At 36.5% G+C, this 24,483-nt stretch overlaps 1 protein-coding gene across 3 annotated transcripts in view; it reads right to left on the bottom strand.

The window, feature by feature from the left end:
* Rok (Rho associated coiled-coil containing protein kinase) overlaps nt 1-21,694 on the bottom strand; it is a 38,473-nt gene extending 16,779 nt beyond the window's left edge. For all 3 annotated transcript variants that reach the window (XM_085955922.1, XM_085955920.1, XM_085955921.1), the window contains exons 1-12: nt 21,593-21,694; nt 20,983-21,235; nt 15,598-17,523; nt 15,184-15,344; nt 14,112-14,321; nt 13,833-14,023; nt 12,452-12,626; nt 11,929-12,086; nt 10,421-10,619; nt 9,734-10,005; nt 8,838-9,160; nt 8,173-8,392 (exon numbers count right to left, since the gene is read on the bottom strand). In XM_085955922.1, the coding sequence (XP_085812048.1) occupies nt 8,173-8,392; nt 8,838-9,160; nt 9,734-10,005; nt 10,421-10,619; nt 11,929-12,086; nt 12,452-12,626; nt 13,833-14,023; nt 14,112-14,321; nt 15,184-15,344; nt 15,598-17,523; nt 20,983-21,169 (4,022 nt within the window). In that variant the 5' untranslated portion in view covers nt 21,170-21,235; nt 21,593-21,694. The remainder of the gene's footprint in view (nt 1-8,172; nt 8,393-8,837; nt 9,161-9,733; nt 10,006-10,420; nt 10,620-11,928; nt 12,087-12,451; nt 12,627-13,832; nt 14,024-14,111; nt 14,322-15,183; nt 15,345-15,597; nt 17,524-20,982; nt 21,236-21,592) is intronic.
* Between the last annotated feature and the right edge of the window lie 2,789 nt (nt 21,695-24,483).

Here is a 24,483-nt window from a genome sequence, read left to right as displayed (position 1 = left end):
TTTATAGTTATAATAATATTTGTTTATCTATTATAGTTTGGTTTAGGCAAGGGATAATGAATTGAAAAAAAATGAACTAATATGTATATGTTTTCTTAATCCAACGAAAACAAATAAGTATGAATGAAAAAGTATCCACAATTTTGACATATCACCGAAAATAGACCAAAACTATTATGGTTTGGTTTAGGCAGGGTTTAGTTGATTTTTAAAAAACTAACTAACACTTTCTGTAAATTGTAGTCTTAGTTCGATAAAAATAAATACGTATGATAACAAAATTTAATGTGCACTATTTATGGCGGATCTTAACAGCCTACCTCCACCCTTCGCTACTGGAACATAAGATATATACCCACTAGAACATATCATATTTGAAAAAAATACGAAATTCAACGGGATTTGAACCCGTATAACCATTGGTGTCACGCCAATCTGTGCATTAACCAATAATTATGCTACGAGCCTCCTATCTTATTACGACAATTTAAACTAGGTCACACATGAAATGCTTATCAAATTGCGTTATTATTGACTGTCGGAGGTATATCTGAGGTGTTTTCAAGTTAAGTATGTTCTATATATTATGATATTATAAATCATACACAATCAAGATACTGTAAATACAATATGGTTCTCAAATGATTCATTATTATTATGCCGAGATAAAACATAAATGGAATATAATCCAATGTTAAGTATAAATGCTTATAACTTTTAATACAATATAGTTACATGTTTGAATCCTGTTTCACATATGAATAAGTATAAATGCTTATAACTTTTAATACAATATAGTTACATGTTTGAATCCTGTTTCACATATGAATATGTACATGATGAAGTGGCAATTACTCCTAATCTTCTACTCAAGTACTTGTGTTGTACTAGTTTAATCCTCAGCAATTTAATTTTAGCTTAATGTCATCTTCGCATTATAATTCTATTTACCATTTTTTCTTCTACCTATTTAATGCTGAAAGCATTGTTCAATTAGTATAAGAATACTAACCGCGATTAAAATTATTTAGAATTCTTTTTGTTTTATTGTGTCAATATAGGCAGGCAGAAAAGTTACATAATTAGATTATTTTCAAGTTAACTAAGCAGCGTGTTATCAATAATTATAACTTGGACGGCGTTATGCATTTATTAGCGCAGGATTTCTCAACATTTATCTAATAACAACACGTTACATAAGCATGCCACAAAAACAAAAATATGAAAAAATAAAAAACAGTGATTTTAGAAATTTGTAGTCTCAATCATTATAATTAGCAAAGTTTTTGAGTATAGTCAAATATTTCATGACGCGCCAGTGCATCGTGACACGGCAGTTGAGAATGACTGTAGTAGCATTTATTGAATGGTAGAGACTAGACCGTCAGATAATATGCTAAATAAATGTGCCGAATATAAATTACAAATTCCAATAGAAAGTTTTACCATAAATATAATATATTTATTAAACAATATTTACGGAAAATTAAAATAAATATAGTGTAAAATCGTATCACAAGATTATTCAGGCCTATGCCGCATGCTTATTTAAATTCTCTATTTTCAACCTATTTTGATTCGCAAATGTAAAATGATAGTACAGTCATCAATATGGTAGCAATACAATTTGCAGTTGCTACTATTATATTTATATACAGTTGAACCTCGAAATAACAGACTGATATTTTACGGTCTGTTATATCAAGGGCTACTGTATATTATATTAAGGATTCAATTCAATACCTAAGAAAAAACAAAACCTTAACGCTAATTATCTCAGTTAATAGAGGATGTCGTTACATTTGTATGTTAATGCATAACCCAGTCCAATTGTTAATCTTTGTGATAGAACTGAAACACAATATATTAATAATTATTGAGCTAGTCAAAATTTTTGGCTGACTTTATATTAAAAGCTCCTGAACTTATGAAACACTTTTTGACAAGCTTGACACAATGTTTATATGTAATATGTAAGAATCTTAATAAAAAAAAGTTTATACATATTAATTAATTAAAAAACCAAATTTAACAAAATTATTTACAGCAGACTGATATACTTTTTTATTTGTGCATTTCAAAGATAGTGCAAATTTTTTTTTTAATAAATAACTCATGCAATGACATTTAATTTAGATATCAACATGCAGAGAGTGTAAATAATATGTACATAATGTATTAAATATTTTTGGTGATAACATAAAAATAAGGTAATTGTGAGTTGATCACGAAAGGAGTACATATAATTCACTATTATGGGAAATAGTTTTAATAAAATTCTTATGTCGCATAATCGTCGCTGTACAGGCAAAAGTCACCAGAAATGACAGACTTCAATCAAATAATATGTCACTCAATGTTTGTTCATTAGGTGAAGCATATGGAAACCACGCGGCACCTCCAAGAATCCCTGTTAATCCACCATATATACTTTGCGGATGGTATTTAGCAGAGTTCAGAAAACTTGAAAAGGGGTAAGACTCGTGAGGCATTCGTGGCAAGTAGTGATTGAATCAGGTTCGACGTAGCATCTTCACTTTAGATATGACAAGCGGCTGTGTGTTTTGCTTTCTCATCTCCTCGGGAGCAATAGTCATACAGTTGCTCCGAGTCTTTGAAAGGTGCCATGACTCATTGTAAAGCAGCACAGTCAGAATACAAGCGATCAACAGATGGCATTCGATTCTGACCATGTACAGCTAGAGTTGGCAGTTCTGACTGACATTACGCATTGATTTATATGCTGTTTCAATCATTCCAATTCAAATAGCGACTTGTCATCAACGCCTACCAATATGCCATCATCCATGATTTGCCACCTGATATTTGAAATTGTTCATTATCTCAATGTCCTGTATGCTGCTGATAAAAGGGATGTTTCAATCACGACAGGTGCCATTTCACGTAATGTTCTGGCTTTCTTTGGGTTGACTTTTACGCCAATGAGAAGACAAATTACTCTAATGAAGTCTCTCGACTATTTCCTGAATGCCCTCGATAGAGTAATCGAATATGACACCATCATCATACTCAAGGTTACACAGATTCATCGTGAAGAAGACAACCTTTATATGTACAATGTTAGCCCATCAATGATTATTATCTCAAAACAAGGGCCCACACAAAAAGGGGTTTTCGGGAACGGAAAAAAATACAATTATATAAGTGAATGTACATTACTTCTTCTTCGTCACAACCTCATGACTGAGGATCGTGGCCAAGATGATTTGGCTGTCAAGCGCCTTCTCAATGGGGCATCCAATTTTTACTTCAATATTTCAATGCGATATCTAAAAAACGAGATAGCGCAGATAACACAAACGGACACTAACAATCCAAATAATTAAACCATTAAGTGTGTGGATGAGACAGCTTGCAATAGCTTGTAGGTCCTCCTAACATCCTTAGATATACCTGCGCATCTATTCTATACACAAGACTGCTATCGGCAGCTATCGAGGGTAGTTTTTCATGTTTGTATCGAAGTATTATAGTTAGCCGTCTAAACAGTCAAAGCTGTCTATCTCGCTCTAAAATTTAGCATAGCCAATAGAGGTGCTGTTAAAACATAGAACTCATTGTAACAATTAAAACTAACTTATTGTAATTGTTACAATAAGTGGTACATAATACTTCGATACAAAAATATGAAAAACTACCCACTATAGCTGCCGATAGCAGTCTTGTGTATAAAATAGATGCGCTGCAGGCCAGGCGGTTACTTCTAGACTATGTTCAGTGTCTGGGTATGAGGAATGTACACGATAAAGTGTGAAATTCCACGATTGAACCAACGAGAAACTGTGATTAGTAGGCGGATAAATGTGGAAGACGTTTCCTCCCGCCGCCTTAAAAATCAATAAAAAAATGCCCCCCCCAATCTTTTTTCTCTGCCTGCCTCAAAACCATGTTTCTGCTATAAGTGACTTCTAGCTGAACAACGACAATATTTAGATGCTTTATAAAAAATGGTTGGATGTAATAAAAAAAAATCTAATTCAAACAAACACATGTACACAGCAATCTTACATGGAGGATTCATGTATGTACGGTTTTAATACATATTCGTCATAATTTAATTTATATTCAATATTTACATTTTGTTTTGCTTAGTGTGCTTAAAGCATACATAAAATATACCTGTGAGTGCATGTACAAATAAAAAAAGCAATATTATACAAAGCCCATATGGCAACAGCAATAAAAATAGCTTTAAAACAAACTGATTGGCCGGAAGACGATAAAATGTCATTATAAAGCTATATATTTGTCGATAAGCTAAAAAAATATAGCAAAGCAAGATGCATTAAAGCCGATCCACGCCTTACTGCACATATGAATCATGTAACTTCTTACTATGATACCAAAAACAATGTGTGATTCAAATATTGAAAAGTAATCCTTATAGTAGAGCACCGATTAACCAGACTCGAGACTTCGAGTAAAATCGAAAAACAGAATTATATTATCTTCATAGACGTAGGTATACATATAGGTATCATCTTGACCTTCAAGCCATCTTCCAGTGCTTCCTGCGCTTCGAAGGCTTCAGTATTATAACAGGATCTTGAGTCTTTTTTTAAATATTAATTTCCCCCTCACCAGCATCTTACCCATAGAGGTATTAAATAAAAAGAGGGTCAAGGAATCGGCTTTCTCATAAACTGAATGAAGCAGGCCAACAATAGCCGACAACTTACGAGAAATACCGACGCGACAAAAAAAAATGCTGGGCATCAGGCTTGGCCTTTTGGCCGTCATTATAACGTACCTACCCATATACGTGGAAGTTTTGCCGCAACTTGATTACCAGCCTGCCTCACCATACTTTTATAGGAACATGCCTGCTTCACCATACTTTCATATAACCTACCGCCCCTAGATCTTACCAGTCTTTGATAATCTATTTATGTTAAGATCTGGAATCCTGGTTCATTTACATCACATTTTTTATATCTTCATCATCATCATCATCATCAGGGGCGCGACAACCCGGTGTGGGTCCTGGCCTCCTCCAACAGCTCCCTCCACCTGTCCCTATCTAGTGTAGTCGCTTTCCAATTCGGTACCCCCAGAATACGGCAGTCACTGGCAGCTCCATCCAACCAGCGAATCTTTGGCCTGCCTCTTCTTCTACGCCCTATTGGATTGCTGGACATCACTCTCTTTGCCGGTTCATTATCATTCATACGGTGCACATGACCTAGCCATCGCTGTCTCCCAATCTTAATTGATTGAACTGCGCTGCAATCTTCGCAGAGAATTTTTCTTTCAAAGATGTTCAGGGCTCATTCATTTCACAGAGTTAATGTCCAGGTTTCCGATACGTACTGAGCACTGGCTTTACAAGTGTCTTGTAAAGAGTGCTTTTAGCTCGGCGAGATAGTATGCGAGACTTAAAATGTCTTAACAGGCCAAAGTAGCATTTATTCGCAGACATTCTTTATATCTTCATAGTATCCATAAAAATTTTGTAGTATTTTTATTGTTATGCACTATGAAAATGATTCCAGATGTGAATTGTGTAAATGTGTAAAAAATTACAAAGATAAAAGTCAACGTGGAAGATGCTTTTTGTACATATACTTGAATGTTTCAATCACGCTTAAAGCCACTAGCTGCAAAATTGGTAACATTCGGAGACAAAAAATATCCAGTTAATCGGCATTCTACTGTATGTATTAAATTATTTATCCGCTCCTATGTTTGTAGGCATAACTTAAAGACTTAGATCATATCTCTAATTATATTGGGTTAAACGGAGGCACAAAGAGAAACTATGAATGTAGTAAGCATGCACACTGATTAGTAAGCAGATATTTACAAAACATAGTAATTTGAAAAATATAACAGATCTACAAAGAGGAAATCTACAGGGAAATGTCACTACCAACACCTCGTGCAATAAATAACAGATTTCTACAACATACATAATAAATTTATACAATCGAAGAAAATTATAGGGGAAATGCATTTTGATTTATCAATGAGAGTAGGGCGTCATGTAGTTAGATATGTACATGTATAATTGTCACATCTCCATCTGTGTCCAATACTGTTTGCTTGACAGACTGAGATGAAGGGTCAAATGACACTTAACGAACAAATCCATAAATTCTGTTACCTTTTAAAATCAAGGATTACTTATAATATATATCAACAGTGCTTAGCCAAAGCGTTAGAGACAATTTACAACTTGACAAGTGAACAATTTGAAAAAAGAATTTTATTGGCTCTATTATATTATATTTTTCACCAACTGCCCTTCCAAAATATAGTTGTAACTTCATCACGGAATAAGTATTACTTACATACTTTTGGGACTCCGAAAATGACATTCTAAATAATCTAACCCAATAAATAACTTCCCTAACGCCTTTTCGGCTGCAATATTTCCAATATATATTACAGTAGAACCTCGATAATTCGAAAAACGATAATTCGAATTTCGCCGTTTTTCGAATTTTTCGTAAATTTTAACCCCCAAGAATCATTTTTCATACAAAAAGTTTGTTATAAATCGAAATTTTCGTTATTTCGTAATTCGAAATGGAATTTGGTCCCAAAGGCCATTTTTATCCATATAAATCGAAATAAATGATAGTAAAATACTTATTTTCTTGGAAAGTAATAAATTTAATGACTGCAATTAAGTAGGCAAACACCTGCAAATTTACTGATGGGAGGCAAAACCCAAAGTTGAAGTTGTGGAAAAACCCAAAAACTCCTAATGTACTATGACATATCCAAGCATCAATATTATTATTATTATTATTGCAGGGGATGTCAATCAAGGTACATTTACTTGTCATTCAAGTAAATTCAGAATCCATTATTTTATTAATGTGAAAAAAATGTTGTTTTACAAGGTAATCTTAGCACATGGCCACTAAATGGTTTTCAGTGAAAAAAAACATTTATTTACGAAATTTCGTAATTATTAAGTAACTAACTTGTGTCATTTTTTTATAACTGACAGAATTACGTTTTTAATATGTATTTTAATAAACAATGAGTTTCTTATCTTTTAAAATTTGAGTTGATAACAACTGAATGTTTAGATTAAACTGGCAATAATGAATACACAGTGACCCTTTGTTTGACAGGACTAGTTCACTAATTGACTTAATGAATTCACTTGACATTTTTATTACTGTTTATAGGATATTAAAGAATTTTATTTTAAATATAATACACACCTACATAGGTACCCGTTTTTACTGTGAATTTGTATGAATCTAGATTAGATTTTCGAAAGGAACAACATTCTTATTTAAGAATTTGTATTCTTGGTAGGTACCTATCTAACTGGATGTCTGATTACTCAGTAATTAGTGCTTAATTACAAAGTGTAAAAAACACATATTTCGAACTAGTTCACCATTGAATTACTTTTTTCACTGGTAAATACCACGTAACACTATTTTTCAATACTGCATCGTCTCCATACAAATTTACGAAATTTTTTTTTTTTCGGAAAATTCGATTTATAGCGATTTTCGCTAATTCGAAATCAAATTTTCAGGGTCCCTTGGATTTCGAATTATCGAGGTTATACTGTATAAAATATAATATATCTATATCATTAATACTATCGACCGAAGGTATTGATGGAATTTGAATTTAAATTCTAATGGATTTATTGTATTGATTTTTTATATAAGTTAGAGTTAATAGCATTCATTGTCAGTGTGAATTTACCTTTTGGTGAGTGCAAACAGTGCCTGAAGATGCCAAAAGGCGAAACTCAGGCCGCAAAAACAACACAAATGGAATAGTACAAAACATAAATCCAATAGAATTTATATATCTAAATATTTTTTAAAGAGGGTGACTTGTATTTGAGTTTTATTTTTTGCATTAGGTCACAGATTATGAAACATCCAAAATATATAATTAAATGAAGCAGTTTAGGGTGTCATTTTTCTATGACGTTAGCCGTAAAAAATGAATCCAGCTTACCTTATCTAATCTAAATGAAAATTGAAAGGACAGATATCACATACGCACATAAATGAAATCGAAATGCATTTCTCTCAGACATTGAAATATGGACTACATGCATAACCACAAAAATACAATGTTCTAAAAGCCTTTGTACATATCCCCTATTTACAAGGCATCGGACAGCAGTTGGTGTCGTGGAAAGAGCGGGAGTAGAGAAGCACTGACCTTGGGGAGACGCGGGCGTTGTCCTGCGAGGCGTGCGCTTTGTAACCAAAGCGCTGCACCTTGCGCGAGAGGCGCGCTACCCAGTGACGCTGCTCGTCGGGCGTACCTGCAAGCACCAGGAGCTCGCGCGCGTACGACGGATCATAGTGCAGCTTGCACGGCGCGATTGAATCCTCGCTGCGCCTGTCCAGGTGCTCCGAATGAACTTTTATGTGACACCCTGTCATGACAACGAAATATATTAGATTACTTTTTAGTCGCTGAAGATGATTTAAGAATGCAGAATTTTTCTTTTTTTAATTTATGTCATCAACTCCCCCCACCCAATTTGACGATTGGTTAATATGATTCATCTAAACAGTGAGCCTAATTGGTAAAATAAAGAATATATTAAATTACAATGGAAAAAAATCAGAGAAAATGGTAAATGATTTAATAAATACCCAATTGATAAAAAAAATCATTTTTTGAAGAACCGGGAAACGTCAATTCTATAATATGGAACTAAACCAGAAAAAATTATATCTCATCCAAATAATCAGGGTTTTTAAATTGAAAGATTTAAGCAAAATTCAAAAGCCGATATCATGGGAAAAGGTTTTTTTAAATTCATGGTACCCCGACTAATGTATTAGAGAAAGAATAAAATGAATGTTCACACTCACTCTTGCATTCAAGTGCTGATGGTGGTTTGAACATGTGCCAGAGGGGTTTGGGGCAGACTTCGCAGGTAGTGGGCATGTGGTAGGAGATCTGCAGGAACTCGTGCCCCTTGCGGGTGACTGTTCCGGGCCTCTCATCCGTGTGCTCTGACTCTCCTTCCCCAGCCTGCCCCCCTGTCCCAGCCCCGGCCGCGTTCTCTCCCCCTTCGCCAGGGCGGCGGGCTTCTCCCTCTCCTCCGTACAGGAGCTGGAATATCCGTGGGATATCTTTGGCGTCCGCTCGGATCACGTCGCCTTGCGTAACTGAACGAACGTGGAACACTTTACTGTAAACATAAATAACATGCATTAAAATTTGGTTCCTGTAAAATTTTTGAACACCGGTTACCTACCCAAATTAAAAATAGAAGAAACATTTCATCAAAGGGTTAACGCGGTACGTAGAGGGGGCCTTGTGAACTTTTAGTATTACAGCAGATGATAATGATTCTGCAACGTTTTTAGTGTGATTGAATTGAAAGCAACAGACAAATTAATATGTTGTGTGTTTGCGCATTGAAACATGCCACAATCTTTAGAAGCTATTTAAACATACAAATTATATTATCTGTATTTGACGTTTCGTACATATAAAGTATGGTATTTTTTTTGTCATTACATAATGGAATATGAGTGAAACTGCACATATTTTTGTTAGATTTTGACATGTGTGACTTTTCAAATTAGACGCTTTTTTTATTTAGATATAGTTTTAGTTTTCAGCCCAAATTTAGTTTTCAATCGATTCTAGAGTAAGTTCTGTTCAACGTCTTTGTATTTTAATAATTATGAAAACAATTTTATCTCAAACATCAAATATTCCTTTAAAACGCATACATATATGATTCAAAAAATCTCACTTTAAATCCAATATGAGCACCGGATCAGTGTTTTGCTTGTCGCTCTCCGAATTATAGAATATAATTTTTCTGGAGCTGACGACGACGTATTGCTTCTTCCAACCGTGCCGTCTGATGTTTTGCTTGGAAGGGACGGAGAGCCACCCTTCCAGGATGGCCTCCTGCCCACCTTCTTCCGCCTCCGCGTCTGCTGATGACTGTGACGCCGTTTCGCTGGTGAGCGCCGCAATCTTCTCCTTCAGCTGTTCGATCTCCGCATCTTTACCATCCGCCTGCACAACATAATAGATTCATGAACAAGATGTCATGTTATAAAGGTTCGCCACTGTTATAGACTAAACCACGACTAAAAAATAATGTTATTGGTTAACAACCAATTGCCCAACATATTGGGTTAATGCGATGGATCCAAATACATAAACTAGAACCAGCTGAGGAGTTCGAGCACACACGAAACCCACGGTTTTTAAAATCACTACTGCCACTGCTACCTACACTGTGGATGGTAAAAAAAAAATACCTGAATAATAGAAAAGCTACCATTTTATATGAGACAACAATTTTTAAAAATTTTAATATTAAGATTTAATAAAAAAATAAATAAAGAAAGAAGAAAGGAAGAAATAAAGAAAAATTAATGAAAGGCTTAATATTATAATAAAGAGTGAATTGATATGAATGAATGACCTCCATCTGCAGTCGGAGCCTGCTCTGTGACTCCTCGAGCACCTGCTGCTGTAGGTCTTGTAGGTCCTTGTGCTGCTTGGCCACCAACTGATCATACTTCTCCTTGTCTCGCGTCAGCTCTTGCTGCAGCTTCCTGTAGTCCTTGTCTTTCCTCGCCGACACTTTGCTCTTTGTTTTGCCTGTCGCATTTATGTCTTTCCTGTTATGTCAATCAATCACACAATTTATAAGATGACATCATTTATAAGAAAGCGGGAGCACATAAATTTTAACTTGGAGTAGGTAAAATAACGATCTAGTGTTGTATCATTCACAAAAATATGCCAGATACGGTAAAAAAAATAAGTTGAATAAATTTTGAAAAAATGTTTAAAAAATTATGGTCATCATACAAGATTCTACATTTTACATTGTTTTTACAAGTACAAAGATTGAAAAATAATTTGGTATTTTACAACTAATAAAATAAGTACTAATAAATTAAAATTTAATTTAAGTAAGAAATATTTTGTGCGTAACATTTATTTTATTTAAGACAGAATGTACATAATACCAGAATGTTGATGATGTTCAACCATATTATCTGGTATATTTTTAAGCTGTTTGCGTTGTTGAAAAACGCTTGATTTAACACGATACACTAAATGCGAATTTTGTATGCCTATTCAAAAATGTAGATCTGGCAAGAAAAACGCTAAGTTGGCAATGCTGATGAGGACCTATAACAACTAAAATAAATTATGATACACAAAATTATGGTTCATGGAAAATGAAAGATAGATATTTATTTATAAGGATTTTCAACAATTTCTTTTGATTACTTTATGGTTGCTGCATTATTCAGGAATAGATAGAAAAGATTCTATGGCAGACACACTCCAAACTATATTATCAAACAATGTGACCAATACATAGTCAATGTAAAGTCATACTGTTTATTAATATTATAATCATTAATGGTATTCACCACTGATTGTTTCACTTATATTATCGATTACACTACTGTTTCACTACACTAATGTCATTGGGCATCATGGCCTGTTGTAGTGTTTAAAAAAAACCACGTGATATAAAGATTGCTTTATGACACGTGCTTCTCTCATGTGGTGAGCTACACCGAGTATCAAAATTTATATTTTTAGCACTTTAACATTTTCAACGTTACACATGCCTTTGCTCTGCGTGACAGTGTTTCTGTTTTTTGTGTCATTGACAAACTGCCACCATATGAATATAATATATATTATGTATAATATAGTCAGTCGACGCCTTGGATTTTCATTTCATATTTTCAAATTGAGTTATTAAACACAAAGCGCCTGTCTGCATCATATCTTTGTGCCGTAAAAATATTATAAATCCAAATAGGGTATTTGAGAGATTATTGTCTCATTTAAATACTTACAAAACTGGACATACAACATCTGTGCACTAATACATTGGTATGATAATATATACTATAAAATTCACGCATAAAAATTGCCGGGGTATAGTTGGATGTTACATACCTATTCAAAATTTCAGCTAATTTATTGACGGCCTGCTGCTTGAGCATGGATTCCGATTTTAATTTCTTGGTTAACTTTTCAATATCCTCCTGCGAGACAGTCATGTGCGCCAGTCTCTCCTGTGTCATCAGCAGATTCCTGCGCACGTCTTCCAGATCCTGCACAATATCACATTATATCATAAACAGTGCAAGACAATGCTAGTCTGAATCATCAAAACTCTTTTTCTCATAAGATGAATATCTAATCAATATAAACTATTATGAGTATCATAGGCTGTCTTCAGAAGAGATTTCGTAAAAGATTAATTTATGAGAAATGGTTGTTGGTTATTCTTGTAGAGAATAGCTAACATAAAATTACTGAGTCAACATCAACATTAGAATCTACCACATGGCTTTCTGTGATGTTGGAGACGGTATACTCACAACAGTTTCAGAGATCATAGAAATATCAGAGAAGGTCAAGACTCAAGACCCTCTCAGGATAATGTTACGTTTGTACTGAGAAATAACAAACATACCTTTCTCTGCTGTTCGAGCGCCATGCTAGCCTGTTGCTCTCTCTCCCGGAAGGTATGGACAGCGTTTTCTTTGCACGACATGTCGTTGCGGTGCTTGCTCATCACGTCTTTATACTCCAGCTCTTTCATAGTCTTTTCTTTCTCTAAGTCCGCAATTGTTTCTTCCGCTATTGATCTATAAATGTGCCACATTGTAAGGAAGTTTCCATAGTTCATAACAAAGAGTGGCGGGAACTCTAATAGAAATATGATAAATAAGCGATGATGTAAGAGATGACCTAAGCGTATTAAATTTTGTGTTTTTGAACAGTCATCATTTGGAACAATCTAAATTATTAAAGACATTTGTACATACATACAATCTGGGTGGTATGCATGCGTTGAAATCCAACAATATATTGTAATTTAGTAAAGCACACAGCCATGATTGCAACGGTTGTAGGTTCAAGTCTGATATGGTACAATTATTTTACGTCTTCGAAATCGCTCCCTTGTGGGGTCTTTAAAGTCAAAGCTCCAAAATTATCAATAGGATACAGTGCAAGAAGGGGAGCGAAAGATAAACCCGAATTTTGTCAGTCTGTAAACTTCAGCTTACGCAAGGGAGGTATTTGTCTCAACGAGATTGTCTAAAACTCCTGCATTTGTGAAGATCTGTTACAATTTCTGAAAGTTATAAATGTTTCAGAATGACTCAGAGCACACACATCCTGGCGTGTGTCTGCAATCGAGATCGTTCTTTTCTTGAGTGCTTTAAAATCTTTTAGATCGTCTTTCCGGAACTTGGAAACATGGATTTAGGCAATACTTTTATAGATGTAATAATTGTAAGAAATCTTAGGGTCGTTTATGCCCTCTGTATCATACTTCACATACCATAACCCTGTACTCGTGTTGAATTTATAACTTAGTCCTGAATCTAGGGCCATAAACAGATTGTTATCACATCACGTGCACTCATAACAATCAGAACATTCAATAATAAAAAATGACAACCAACTTAAACATTGTGTTAATGACCCATCATTTGCAGCTCTTTTCCAAAAATCACTAAAAATTAAGATACATACATATTTGAGATCACACAAAGTCTGTTTCTGCCTTAACCGTCGTTTCATTTTTATTAAGCTGCATTGGACGTTCAAACATACACCTGCCTCCGCAACGCTGTCTGATGTGGAAAAATCGTTTTGTAAAATTAAACTTTTTGAATGCCTACTTACTTTCATGTATTTGGAATCATTCATTCCCACACTTACATTAAATTTGTTATGTTATGACTTTCAAAGGGCTACATGAAGGTACCTATTATTTTCTTTCTAACTTAAAACCACAATCAATGCACAGCAGATTAAAATGTAGATGAAAATGTATCACTAACCTTGCCAGGGCTTCCGAGTCGGCTCTAGCGATGGCGATTTGTAATTGATGAAGTAACGAGACTCGCATCTCTTCAAACTCCAGTCCGGCTTTCGTTTTCTCTTCAAGTTCCGTCTGCATTTCCGTCGATTGCGTTTTGTACAGTGTCGAGAAATAACGCTCCGTTTCAATCTGCTCCTGCATCTCTTTGAGCTAGAAAATAAGATCACAGATCACAAATTAAGCCAATCGCCCATCGAATTTTACAGTGAATAGTGTTTGGATGATAAATCATAAATACCTGAATTTGTTCAAGGGAAAGCGCCGACTTGGTAGAGACGAGATCGGTCTGCATCGCTGCGACAACATTCCTCAGTTCTATGAGTTCTTTCTCTTTAAGCTCCTTGTTTGTTCTCAGGGTCATGACTTCAGCGTGCATGGCTGATAATTCAGCGGCCAACGACTTCCGTTTCACTTGCTCTTGTTCTAAGGCTGCCTGCAATCCTAAAACCTGAAATCAAAACCGTAAATTATAATTTCAAAATATTCACAAAAATAATGGACCTAACTTTTGCTCTGACCGATGAGATTTTATTTTCAATTAGTTACATCAAACCTTTACGGGATTAATTAAAAGTGTTTCCTATAATATATAATGTTTTTCAAACTAGAGGAGTGGAATATTTCAGTATTTGGAAAAGACTTGGGAGGAGCCTTGATAATTTTTTTCAGATTTCAGACCTGTAGAATTAATAAGTTTGAGAGTTTCTGTTGTCTGTGAATAGCCCTGTCTATATTCGTGCATTTTTTCATTCGCTAGATGAACGAATACAATCATGCATACCGTAGCACGCACAGTGCCTACCTTAAACCGGTTTCAAAATGGTTGTTTTTCGTGATGAAAATGTAAGCACATGTAGCTCCATCAGCGACGGATTTCTGTTCAGCATCACGTCAAGGTTGCCAACTGAATGATTCCGCGAAAGGATTCACATTGAAAAATGTTCTGTGTACTATAGTTTTTTAAAATATCATATTTTTAACATCTTTGCGTTAAATTGAAAACTATTTGACGTTCAAGTATAGACAGTTGATGCAGTGCGTTCCACAGATTCAACCTAAAGCATTTGCAAAACTACTCGGTGTTAAAACAAGAATTAAAAAGTTGAAATGATCAAATGTAGACATGGGCTATAATATCAATGTTTCGGTCCATATAATATGTACCTAATTGGATGGAAACTAAAAAAGAACTAACTCAATAATTATTCCATAGATATTACGATCTCAATCATGTGAAAATTACTACGATAAGTATGATATACTCGTACCCAATAATTTAAATAAGTAGGATGCAGTTTGTATTCACGAACCTTTTCTGTTTCTTGGCGATGTTCGCCTTCTAGTTTCTGTAACCGCTGCTGAATCTGTCGATAGTCAACGTTTAGCATGGACATTTGTCTCTCTTTTTCCTGCCAATTGAGATCTGCCTTCTGCCTGCAACCCTTTTCCTCGTTCAATTTGGTCTGCAAAGCTGCAATAGATAAAACATGAAAATTATTCAAATGACATAATAATAAAAACAGTTTAGTTAAAAGGACATGTAATTAAATAAGAAGAGAAACATAAAAGAGTGCAAATAAGAAAGAAAAGAGTTCTACCTCGAAATATCTTATCCATTCGACCTAGCAGTAAAGAGTGGCATGCAAAAATAAAAACATGAAAATTTAAAAATGGATCTTTCAAGTTAATCATAAAACAGAGATCAATAAAGGGAGAATATTCACCTTTGACGAGCTCCAGATTTGCCTCCTCGTTGGAGAGCATCTGAGAGTGATGGGCGTGGTGGTGGGCCCGCACCTCCTGCTGCAGACGCTGCTCGGTGGCCTTTAGTTCCAGGGCCACACCCGCCGTCTGTTTCTCCTGGGCGGCAAGCCGTTCTGCCAGTTGCCTTTCGGAAGTCTCCGCTCGCACCAGGCGGACCGAGATCCTATTCAGCTCCGCCTCGGCCGCACCCAGGAGGGAGTTGGCCTCGCGAGCGGCTTCGCCCGCCTCTCCTTTGGCACGCCGCTCCCCCTCCAGCTCCTCGGCCAGGATGGCTCGGTCGCGCTCCAGGGCCGCCTTCTCCGCCCCCAGCCCGCTCACGAGACCAGCCGTCACCCGGTCCGAGGCCAACTTGGCGGCGCTCAGCTCGGCCGCCTGCTTGCGTAGCCGGGTCGCCAGCTCCGCCTCTGCCTTGAGCTTATCTTGCGCGTCAGTGAGCTGCCTCTCCAGACAGTTGATCTTGTCATTGTGCAACTGGTTGTTGTTCATCTCCCTGGTTCGTTTGTTCTGCTCCTCCTCGAGGCGGCGGTTGGTATCACACACGATGCCCTCTAACTTGCGCCGCAGCTCGCTCTCCGCCTCTGTCTTGCGCTGCGCCTCCTTGAGGCCGTGCCGCACGTGCGCCAGTTCTTTTTCAGAATGCGCGGCTGCTTCTTTAGCCTCCGTCTCCCTTCGCGCTGAGTCATCCAACTGCCGCTGCAGACTCTGGCGCCGCGCCTCCAGCTCGTCCCGGGCATCCCTCTCCCTCTCGAGCAGCTTCTCAAGTTGGATGAGCGCCTCGGAGCCGTGGAAGCCACCATCCACCTGCAGGCGGTCAGAGGTGTCTACGCTGTCAGGGGAACGCGAGCATAGTTGGTAGTCCCCATTGTAAGTGAAGCCAACGAAGGGCAGGTGATTGCCCACGAAAGCCTTGGGGACAGGGAATAGCTCGTCCAGGACATCGGCCTTGTCGATATCATCAAAGTTACGGGCGTCATCGTCGCCCGACAGCTCCGGAACGACCGGCGGAGCGGACTCCCGCAGGTTCTCAAAACTCCACTGGTCGTTGGCGAAGAAGGGATGTTCTTTGATCTCGCCGACATCGTTTCGGCCGAGCCGCTTGGTACGATCTGTGAGAAACCCTCGGATGAGGGCCTTGGCATCTCGGGAGACTTCTGCGTCCTCTGGAAAAGCGAGCGAGTTCCGGTAGTCCATGATCTTGCCATAGGTGCCCACCAAGCTGGTTGCATAGAAAGGTGGATCACCGATGAGCATCTCATATAGAAAAATACCGACGGCCCACCAGTCGCACTCTCTCCCGTACACACCTTCACCGTTCTGCGACTGCAGAACCTCCGGGGAGATATAGTCGGGGGTGCCGACAGCATTACTGGCGCGCACCAGTCCATCGGGCCCCATCCGCATGCAGGTGCCGAAATCGGCCAGTTTTAAGTGGCCGTGCTTATCTATCAACATGTTGTCCGGTTTGACATCACGGTGCACGAATCCCATCCCGTGTATCACGTCTAGCGCCAGAACAATCTCCATGGTGTAGAACTTGGCCCACTTCTCGGGGATGTCGTAGTTGGACATGAGACTGACCAGATCCCCACCGGGCATGTAGTCCATCACCATGTAGAGGTACTTGTGATCCTGGAAGGCGAAGTGGAGCTTTAGGATCCATTCGGAGTCGGCGTGTGCCATGATGTGCCTCTCCTCCCAGAAGAAGGTAGAGTCGGATCGTTTGATCATTTCCACCTTACTAAGCAGTTTCATGGCGTAGACCAGCCTGGTGGACTTCTGACGGACCAGCTGCACCTCCCCAAAGGCTCCCCTGCCGATCACCTTGATGAGATCGAAGTCTGTTGCCTTCATCCGCAAGTCGCATATCTTTGATGCCAAGTTTTCATCTACAAGAAAAAATCAGAATTTTATTCAGAACTGTAACAACCAACAAAAAGACAGTCAATCGTCCTGGAAATACAGGTAAAGGGATTGTGAAACGTATCCGAATGTATGGATGAAATTTCTTAATTGGATCATAATCATCAAAAAAATTGTTGGACAGTGCCATTTTCTTGCAACTATGGTGATCCCTGACTATGATTGCAAACAAAAATGAAATTTTGAGAACTATCCACGAATGTGTTAATAAATATTGTTTACAGCAGGGGGGGGCAAACTTTTTGGATGGAGGGCCAAATTCAAGAATTCAAAATGAGCGGCGGGCCGCAAGTAAAATACCATTTTTTGATATACCTACACTATTTATTATCACGAAAAATAAACATTTTTTTAAATTCAGGTGTTAATTTTGTGGTTGATATTCTCAAAACTGCTTGTAAATGGGCATCAGAGATATTTGATCGTAAAGAATTTTTATCGAGATTCATGATCAAAAATGTAGGTTGATCCAAAAATAACGAACATTTTTCTTGCATAATCTTTAAGTTGGTCGAATTTGTCTGAATTAAGGGCATTGTAAAGTTTGGAGATTTCTTCACGACGTGCAATTTTCTTAAATCAGTTTCACACTGCAGATCAAAAATGTCAAGTTGTAGCTCTGTCGGTACACTATCAATATATATTGAAAATGGATCGCGTACTATTGCTGAACTTGTCTCAATTTTTCGGAAGTCACCAAATCTTTGTGAAAAATCGTCATTCAGAGCTTTAATAATTTTACCATAATCTTCAAATCTATATTCTGATATATTCAGCAACTTCAAAGATGGAAAGTGGTCCACGTTGTTATTCGATATTTGTCGAAGGAATAACTTGAGTTTTAATTGAAATCCATTCAAACTTTTTACCATATCATGGGCATATATTTTTTTTCCTTAAAACGCGGAGTTAAAAGTATTTAAATGTGTCACAATCTTCAACGTAGAAAATAGTTGTTACATAGTGTGAGACGAGGTGCAAGGAAGACATACTGAGATAATACATTTACGAAACAACAAATTCTTCAAATTTTAATCTATTGTCAATATTTTTAAAAAAATTATAAAAAAGTTATTCGTAATCAGAAGTACAATGATGGCGGGCCACAAAAAATACCCGGCGGGCCGCAGTTTGCCCCCCACTGACTTCAAAACACTTATTTAAACCGTGTCTGGAAACTTGTACGTATGCAGTTCGCCGTATCACACTTCACCGTGAAATGTTGTATCGGACAGTACTGACATAAAATTCATGTCTAAATAAAACACGGTTCTTGTCGGTTTACACTTTACAGGAAGCCAGCGGCAAACGAATTTTTAAAATAGCCGATATACTGGATTATTTGTTAGGTTAGGTTTTCATTCTGAATTCATGAATTTTGCCTAAATTAACTATGAAAATTGAAAATAGGAGACCATATGGTATACGGTCATCTCTTTCCGATAGAAAGCTCACAGCGAACTGTGCCATGGTGAAATATTTTACCTACAATTTACATGTATCCATTTAAACAGATTAATGCACAACTGCTTTAAAAACTATGTGGATTCACCGGTCATAGAAAATTATTTATCATTCTGAAAACTATTTTATGGCCATAATATGTAATATTTATAAACATGAGAGAAGAGACGACACTTATCAGTTGAAATGTTTTATTTGCATATAAAATAGTAAGGCGAGTGCTATAAAATTGAACTAGGTAACTAAAGCCCCCATTGTTGCAATTCCTTATCTATAATTGATTGTTGGCCTCAAGTCAAGTCAGGAGAGGTTAAACTAAATTAATATCTTGGCTTATTTTATTTTATTCAATTAAATATTCATAAACTATGCCTCGAGCATGGAATTATTGTAGACTTTCTTCTTCATTCATTTGGTGTGGAATAAATGTGGACAAATCTTTTTGAAAAGCCGAATTATAAAATATAATAAAAAACCTGGCGCAGACTGCGGTAATAGTGCCACAGACGCCCACATGAGCTTTTAAAACTTCCTTATTAGACCAAACCCAACCTAACCTAACCTAATCTACCCCAACCTAATATTATAACCTAACATAATCTTAGTGTGTGATAATGATGCATCAAAATGTATGAAAATATCATATTTTAAATTAATAATTATTTGATCAAAAAGCAGGCGCTGACAGAAAAAGGTATTTAATATAATTGTCTACATGGAATAAACTGTTTTCGTAAAAAATAAATTATAAAACCTCATGCGGACATCTGCGGCACTATAACCCAGACTGCTGGACAGTATCATAAGATTACCACAGCATCATTGCCAATATAATGCGATTGTATTAATTTGGGCACAGATTAAAGAATTTGCAGCAAAACAATACAGAAACACCGTTTAGTGCAAACAAAATGCTTAAATTTTTGGAAAAGGGTTATAAAAATATAATTTTAGGAAAATGTATATCAGTTGTGAAATACACTAAAAAAATCGGTACAGTTCGGTTATGAGGAATAAAGCGGAAAACACATTTTGAAAATACCCGATATACTGGATTATATGTTAGTTTGGGTTAGTTTAGGTTGGGTTAGGTTAGGTTAGGTCAGGTTTGGTTAGGTTAACCTAACAAATAATCCAGTATATCGACTATTTTCAAAATGTGTTTGCTGCTGTATTCCTCATAACCGAACTGTCCCAAAAAATCATACTCGACTATTGAAAAAGAGATAGCCTTTGAGCCCTTACTTGTTAACATACAACATGATAGCTCAACCGATGAAGCATCTTCTAATGATGATTTTGATATGGAAAAGAGTTGAGGGTGCGTCTCCTAATATCATGCGTTCATCTGTGGGTAGATTTATCTTAAAATCGTGTGGGTACCTACTTAATGAATATTAAACAGTGGCTGTAAATTTACTGACTGTGAATTAGTTACACATATTGTACATAAGTAAATCATTAGCGAAGGGTGGAGGTAGGCTCTTTAGATCTGCCATAAATAGTGGACATTAAACATTGTTATTGAGAATATTTTTTAACGACAGTCCAAATAATAATAATTTACCCATTTTAATCAAGACAACATTCCAAAAGACCACATGTCACTACTTCCAATGAAACAATACAAACTTTCTCCCAAATATAACCACACTGTTTATTTATCAGTACCTACAATTCTATTTGTTTTCCTTTTGCGGCGGAATACAAAAATGTATATTGGTCTGGACGAGGTTTTTAAAATATGATTTTAGTATGCTGCTGTTTAGTTTTTATATATTTAAAAACATTTACAATATCTTAGTGTGCATTCCAAAAGAACCATGTGGTTTTACGAGAATTTCGACTACAATTGATAAAATTTCTTATTTTATTTTATACATCGGTCATCACTAGGGCTATATTATAGGTACCCTAATTGACATGCAGCACTGGAAATACAATAAGTGATGGGTACTTACAGCGACTGGTGTATGCTTCAACATTTTTCATGCGCCTTATAGCCGGATGGTCACAATCGGCAACCAGAGCAGTGACGGTATCAAGGAGGCAGTCGACATTGCCGGTGGAACGAGCATCTGTCAGATGCTCCTCCAGCACCCGCAGCCTCCGCCTCCTCTCCTCATCCATTGGCTTATCCATCCTCATTTATGTCTGCTTCGCTTCCCTGTCGTCGACTTATACTAGCTCCGATTTGAAGGCATTTCCCTAAAACTTCAAATCCAATTCGGCAAATACACAAATACGTAAGTATGAGGTCATAGACTGTTTATTCAAGCTGTATTGGCTTGTAAAATAACATTGTTCAATCGCGAGATAATGAGAATGATGCGACGAACACAAAGCGTGAAAATTAACAAGACGATGCGGAATTGTTTTCGGAGATTCCGATATTGCAGTTGAAAATAAACTTATTACTTGTATTCATGACAGACAGGCTTGTAAAATATGACAGTCACAGCGGAAGGTGGGTCCTTGTTCGCAAACTTTGATCTCGATCAACTTCGCGGACGGTGCTGAAGTATTTCAATCACACGTAAACACAGTTTCTCGATATTATTATTGTCTTACCTTTCTTCCTTTAGGGTTAAAATCATCAATAATTATAATATGTAAAATTAGTTAAAAAATGTTCTACTGATAAACCGCTACCATCTAAACCACAATGAAGCTAGTAAAAAACGGCGCTTGTATCTTTGACGTCAACTTCACTCCGGTTTAGTGTTGCCAACAGTACTATAATTATAGTTTGTTCTATACAAGTATTTATTTTGTACTATAAACGATAAGATAGATATTATTATTATAAACAATGACATTAATATGGACGAACCTTCTGGGACACTCACTTTTTTGTCGGGTCTGCCAAATGGCATAATCTGTTCTAACGCCATTACAATAAAGGTGATATTGCTATAATTTCCCGATTTTTTTTGTCGGGTCGTCGAATGATTCGGTTCGAACGGGTTCGCTCAAATAGACATTGACACTATAAACACTGTTCTAACGCCATTACAATAAAGGTGATATTGCTATAAATTCCCGATGCGTGATATCACATTATGGAAATTGCGTGACGTCTACCTATACGTGTGCGAATGTCGCTATGCGCGAATTTACTTGCTAGGTACTGTATTGAATGCGTTGTCCATTAATAATGTCATTGATTATAAAATAACCAAATAATATAACATTCAAATGCGGAAAAATTTTAAATGTGACTTTGAAAGGAAAATTTATTTCGAATATTGTTTAAGAGAGGCACCGTCCAATCTTTTTAATCAGGAGATAGGTCATTTCAAAAGATAAAAAGACTAAAAGTACCTATTATAACGGCCCGTCTTAGGTAAGCCCTTTCGGCGGCGCGTTGAGCGGCGGGCGCAACTCAAACGTATAACAAAAAAAAAGTCTTTGTCTACGAACATTTTCACACACGGTTATACGTTTGAGTTGCGCGCGCCGCTCAACGCTTCGCCGACTTCGCGCACATAAAACGCCTAGTAATAGAAAAATCTCCAAAATATTCCGAGGACAACGTCATAATAATATGTGCATACCTACTATAACTTGTTGCGAAATACCTACTACAATCTTTCGTTTATTATTTTGGTAAACGGAAGATTCCGGATGCGAAAATTTTATTGCGGACACAGACATAAGTACTTACTCGGATTTAAAAAATATTTAACATTGATTTTTTTAATGTAAGAAGGTTGGGAAGTGCTGAGTAGGCTACTCACCTTATTTATTATTATTATTTAAAATTATAATAAAATTAACATTCAATTTCAACAGCAAACAATTTTTTCGTAGTAGGTAGTACCTGCCAACATATCTATAATGGAACTTGTGCATACTATTAGATTTCTTCTTTTTTTTTTTAATTTACCATGTCCGATCCGGTACTGTTCAGTTATCAGGAATACAGCGGAAAACACATTTTGAAAATGGCCGATAAACTGGATTATTTGTAAGGTTAACCTAACCAAACCTAACTTAACCTAACCTAACCCAACCTAACCTAACCTAAACTAACCCAAACTAACAAATAATCCAGTATATCGGGTATTTTCAAAATGTGTTTTCCGCTGTATTCCTGATAACTGAAGAGTACCGTAGATACTATTTCGAACTGCTCTTACATGAAGAGTACTGCATCGTTTTCTTCGTTTTCTCCAACTAGGCGTCGCTCCAACTACGGCAAATGTTCTATCAAAACTACCGAACTTCACGCTTCTGTGGTATGTTTAAAGTAATAAAAATCATTATTATTGTACAGAAATTCAACCGGCAGGTTAGCAGCGTAACTGTAAATATTGAGACTCTATGTAAAATTCATACCACACCCCAGTGTTTCTAAAAATAAATTTCGTTCAAATTCGAGTACCTACTACCTACCTACTTTTTATAAGCTTCCTTCCATTTTTTCAAATTTCATTTTTTTCTTTGTATCGGTACCTATAATAATAGATTAATTAATAACTATCAAACCGAGATTTAGAGCCCCCGGCTGTGCTCCAATATTCTGCATAGGTACTCTTGCGATGAGGTAGCTGCTATACCTAGATAGGTTAGATGTAAGTACCCACAGTAAAAATAAAACAATGATTCGGTTGGTCGATGGTGAGCGAGCGGATGTTTAGCCCTACTAGTGCCACTAATTACCTGGCAGCCGATGTACTCGTAGCGCTGACGACGGTATACGTATTCGTACGCATCAATCCACGAACCGAATCATTGTTTTGCTTTTACTGTACCTAACTAGGTATCTATGTCACTGCGACAGGGTGATAGGAAATAGAACATAATTATTTTCAAATTCGAATAGGTAGCTTTTTAAATAAGTACCTATTCATTAATCGTTTTTATTGAAAGAAGGAAAAAAAATATGTAATACGTACTTACCTAAAGAATGATTTTTATGGAAATAATTTTCTTTCAAATAATACAACTATGTACTATAACTCTACTTTCAAAAGATGGCAACACTATTATGAGTTTGTTGGTGTTGGGATACTGAGTCAGTGTTGCCATTCGTACTACAATTATAGTATTTGTACTATAATTTTGGTCCGCGTACTATGTACGATATTATAAAAAACACGTATAGTACCCCAAAAATACTATAATTTTGAATATCAGGAAAAATATGTAAAAAGTACTAAAATTTCGATATTCCCGTTCGACAAATTGGTGCAAAACTATATTTTCGCAATATAAGAAGATTTGGAGAACTTTGAAAAAAAAATTACTCGAAAAACATAAAAAAATCCCTTGACTTAAAAATCCCCTGGTTTAAAATGAAATTTCTTGAATTCATCGGTAAGCATTTTTGGTGGCAAGAGGTACCTACCTAAATAAAAAGGGGTCCCGGAGTTTCTCAAATTCTCCGTTATTTTTTTCTGAGAAACAAAAAACCTATACATTTATAACAGATGACAACGCGTACTATAATTTTCCCC

This window comes from Rhyacophila brunnea, unplaced genomic scaffold (genome assembly GCF_057557595.1).
Source record: "Rhyacophila brunnea isolate RB1 unplaced genomic scaffold, BYU_Rbru_1.0 scaffold_5, whole genome shotgun sequence".
Lineage (NCBI taxonomy): Eukaryota > Metazoa > Arthropoda > Insecta > Trichoptera > Rhyacophilidae > Rhyacophila > Rhyacophila brunnea.
Note: the sequence above shows the minus strand (reverse complement) of the source record. Positions and strands in the feature narration are given on the sequence as shown.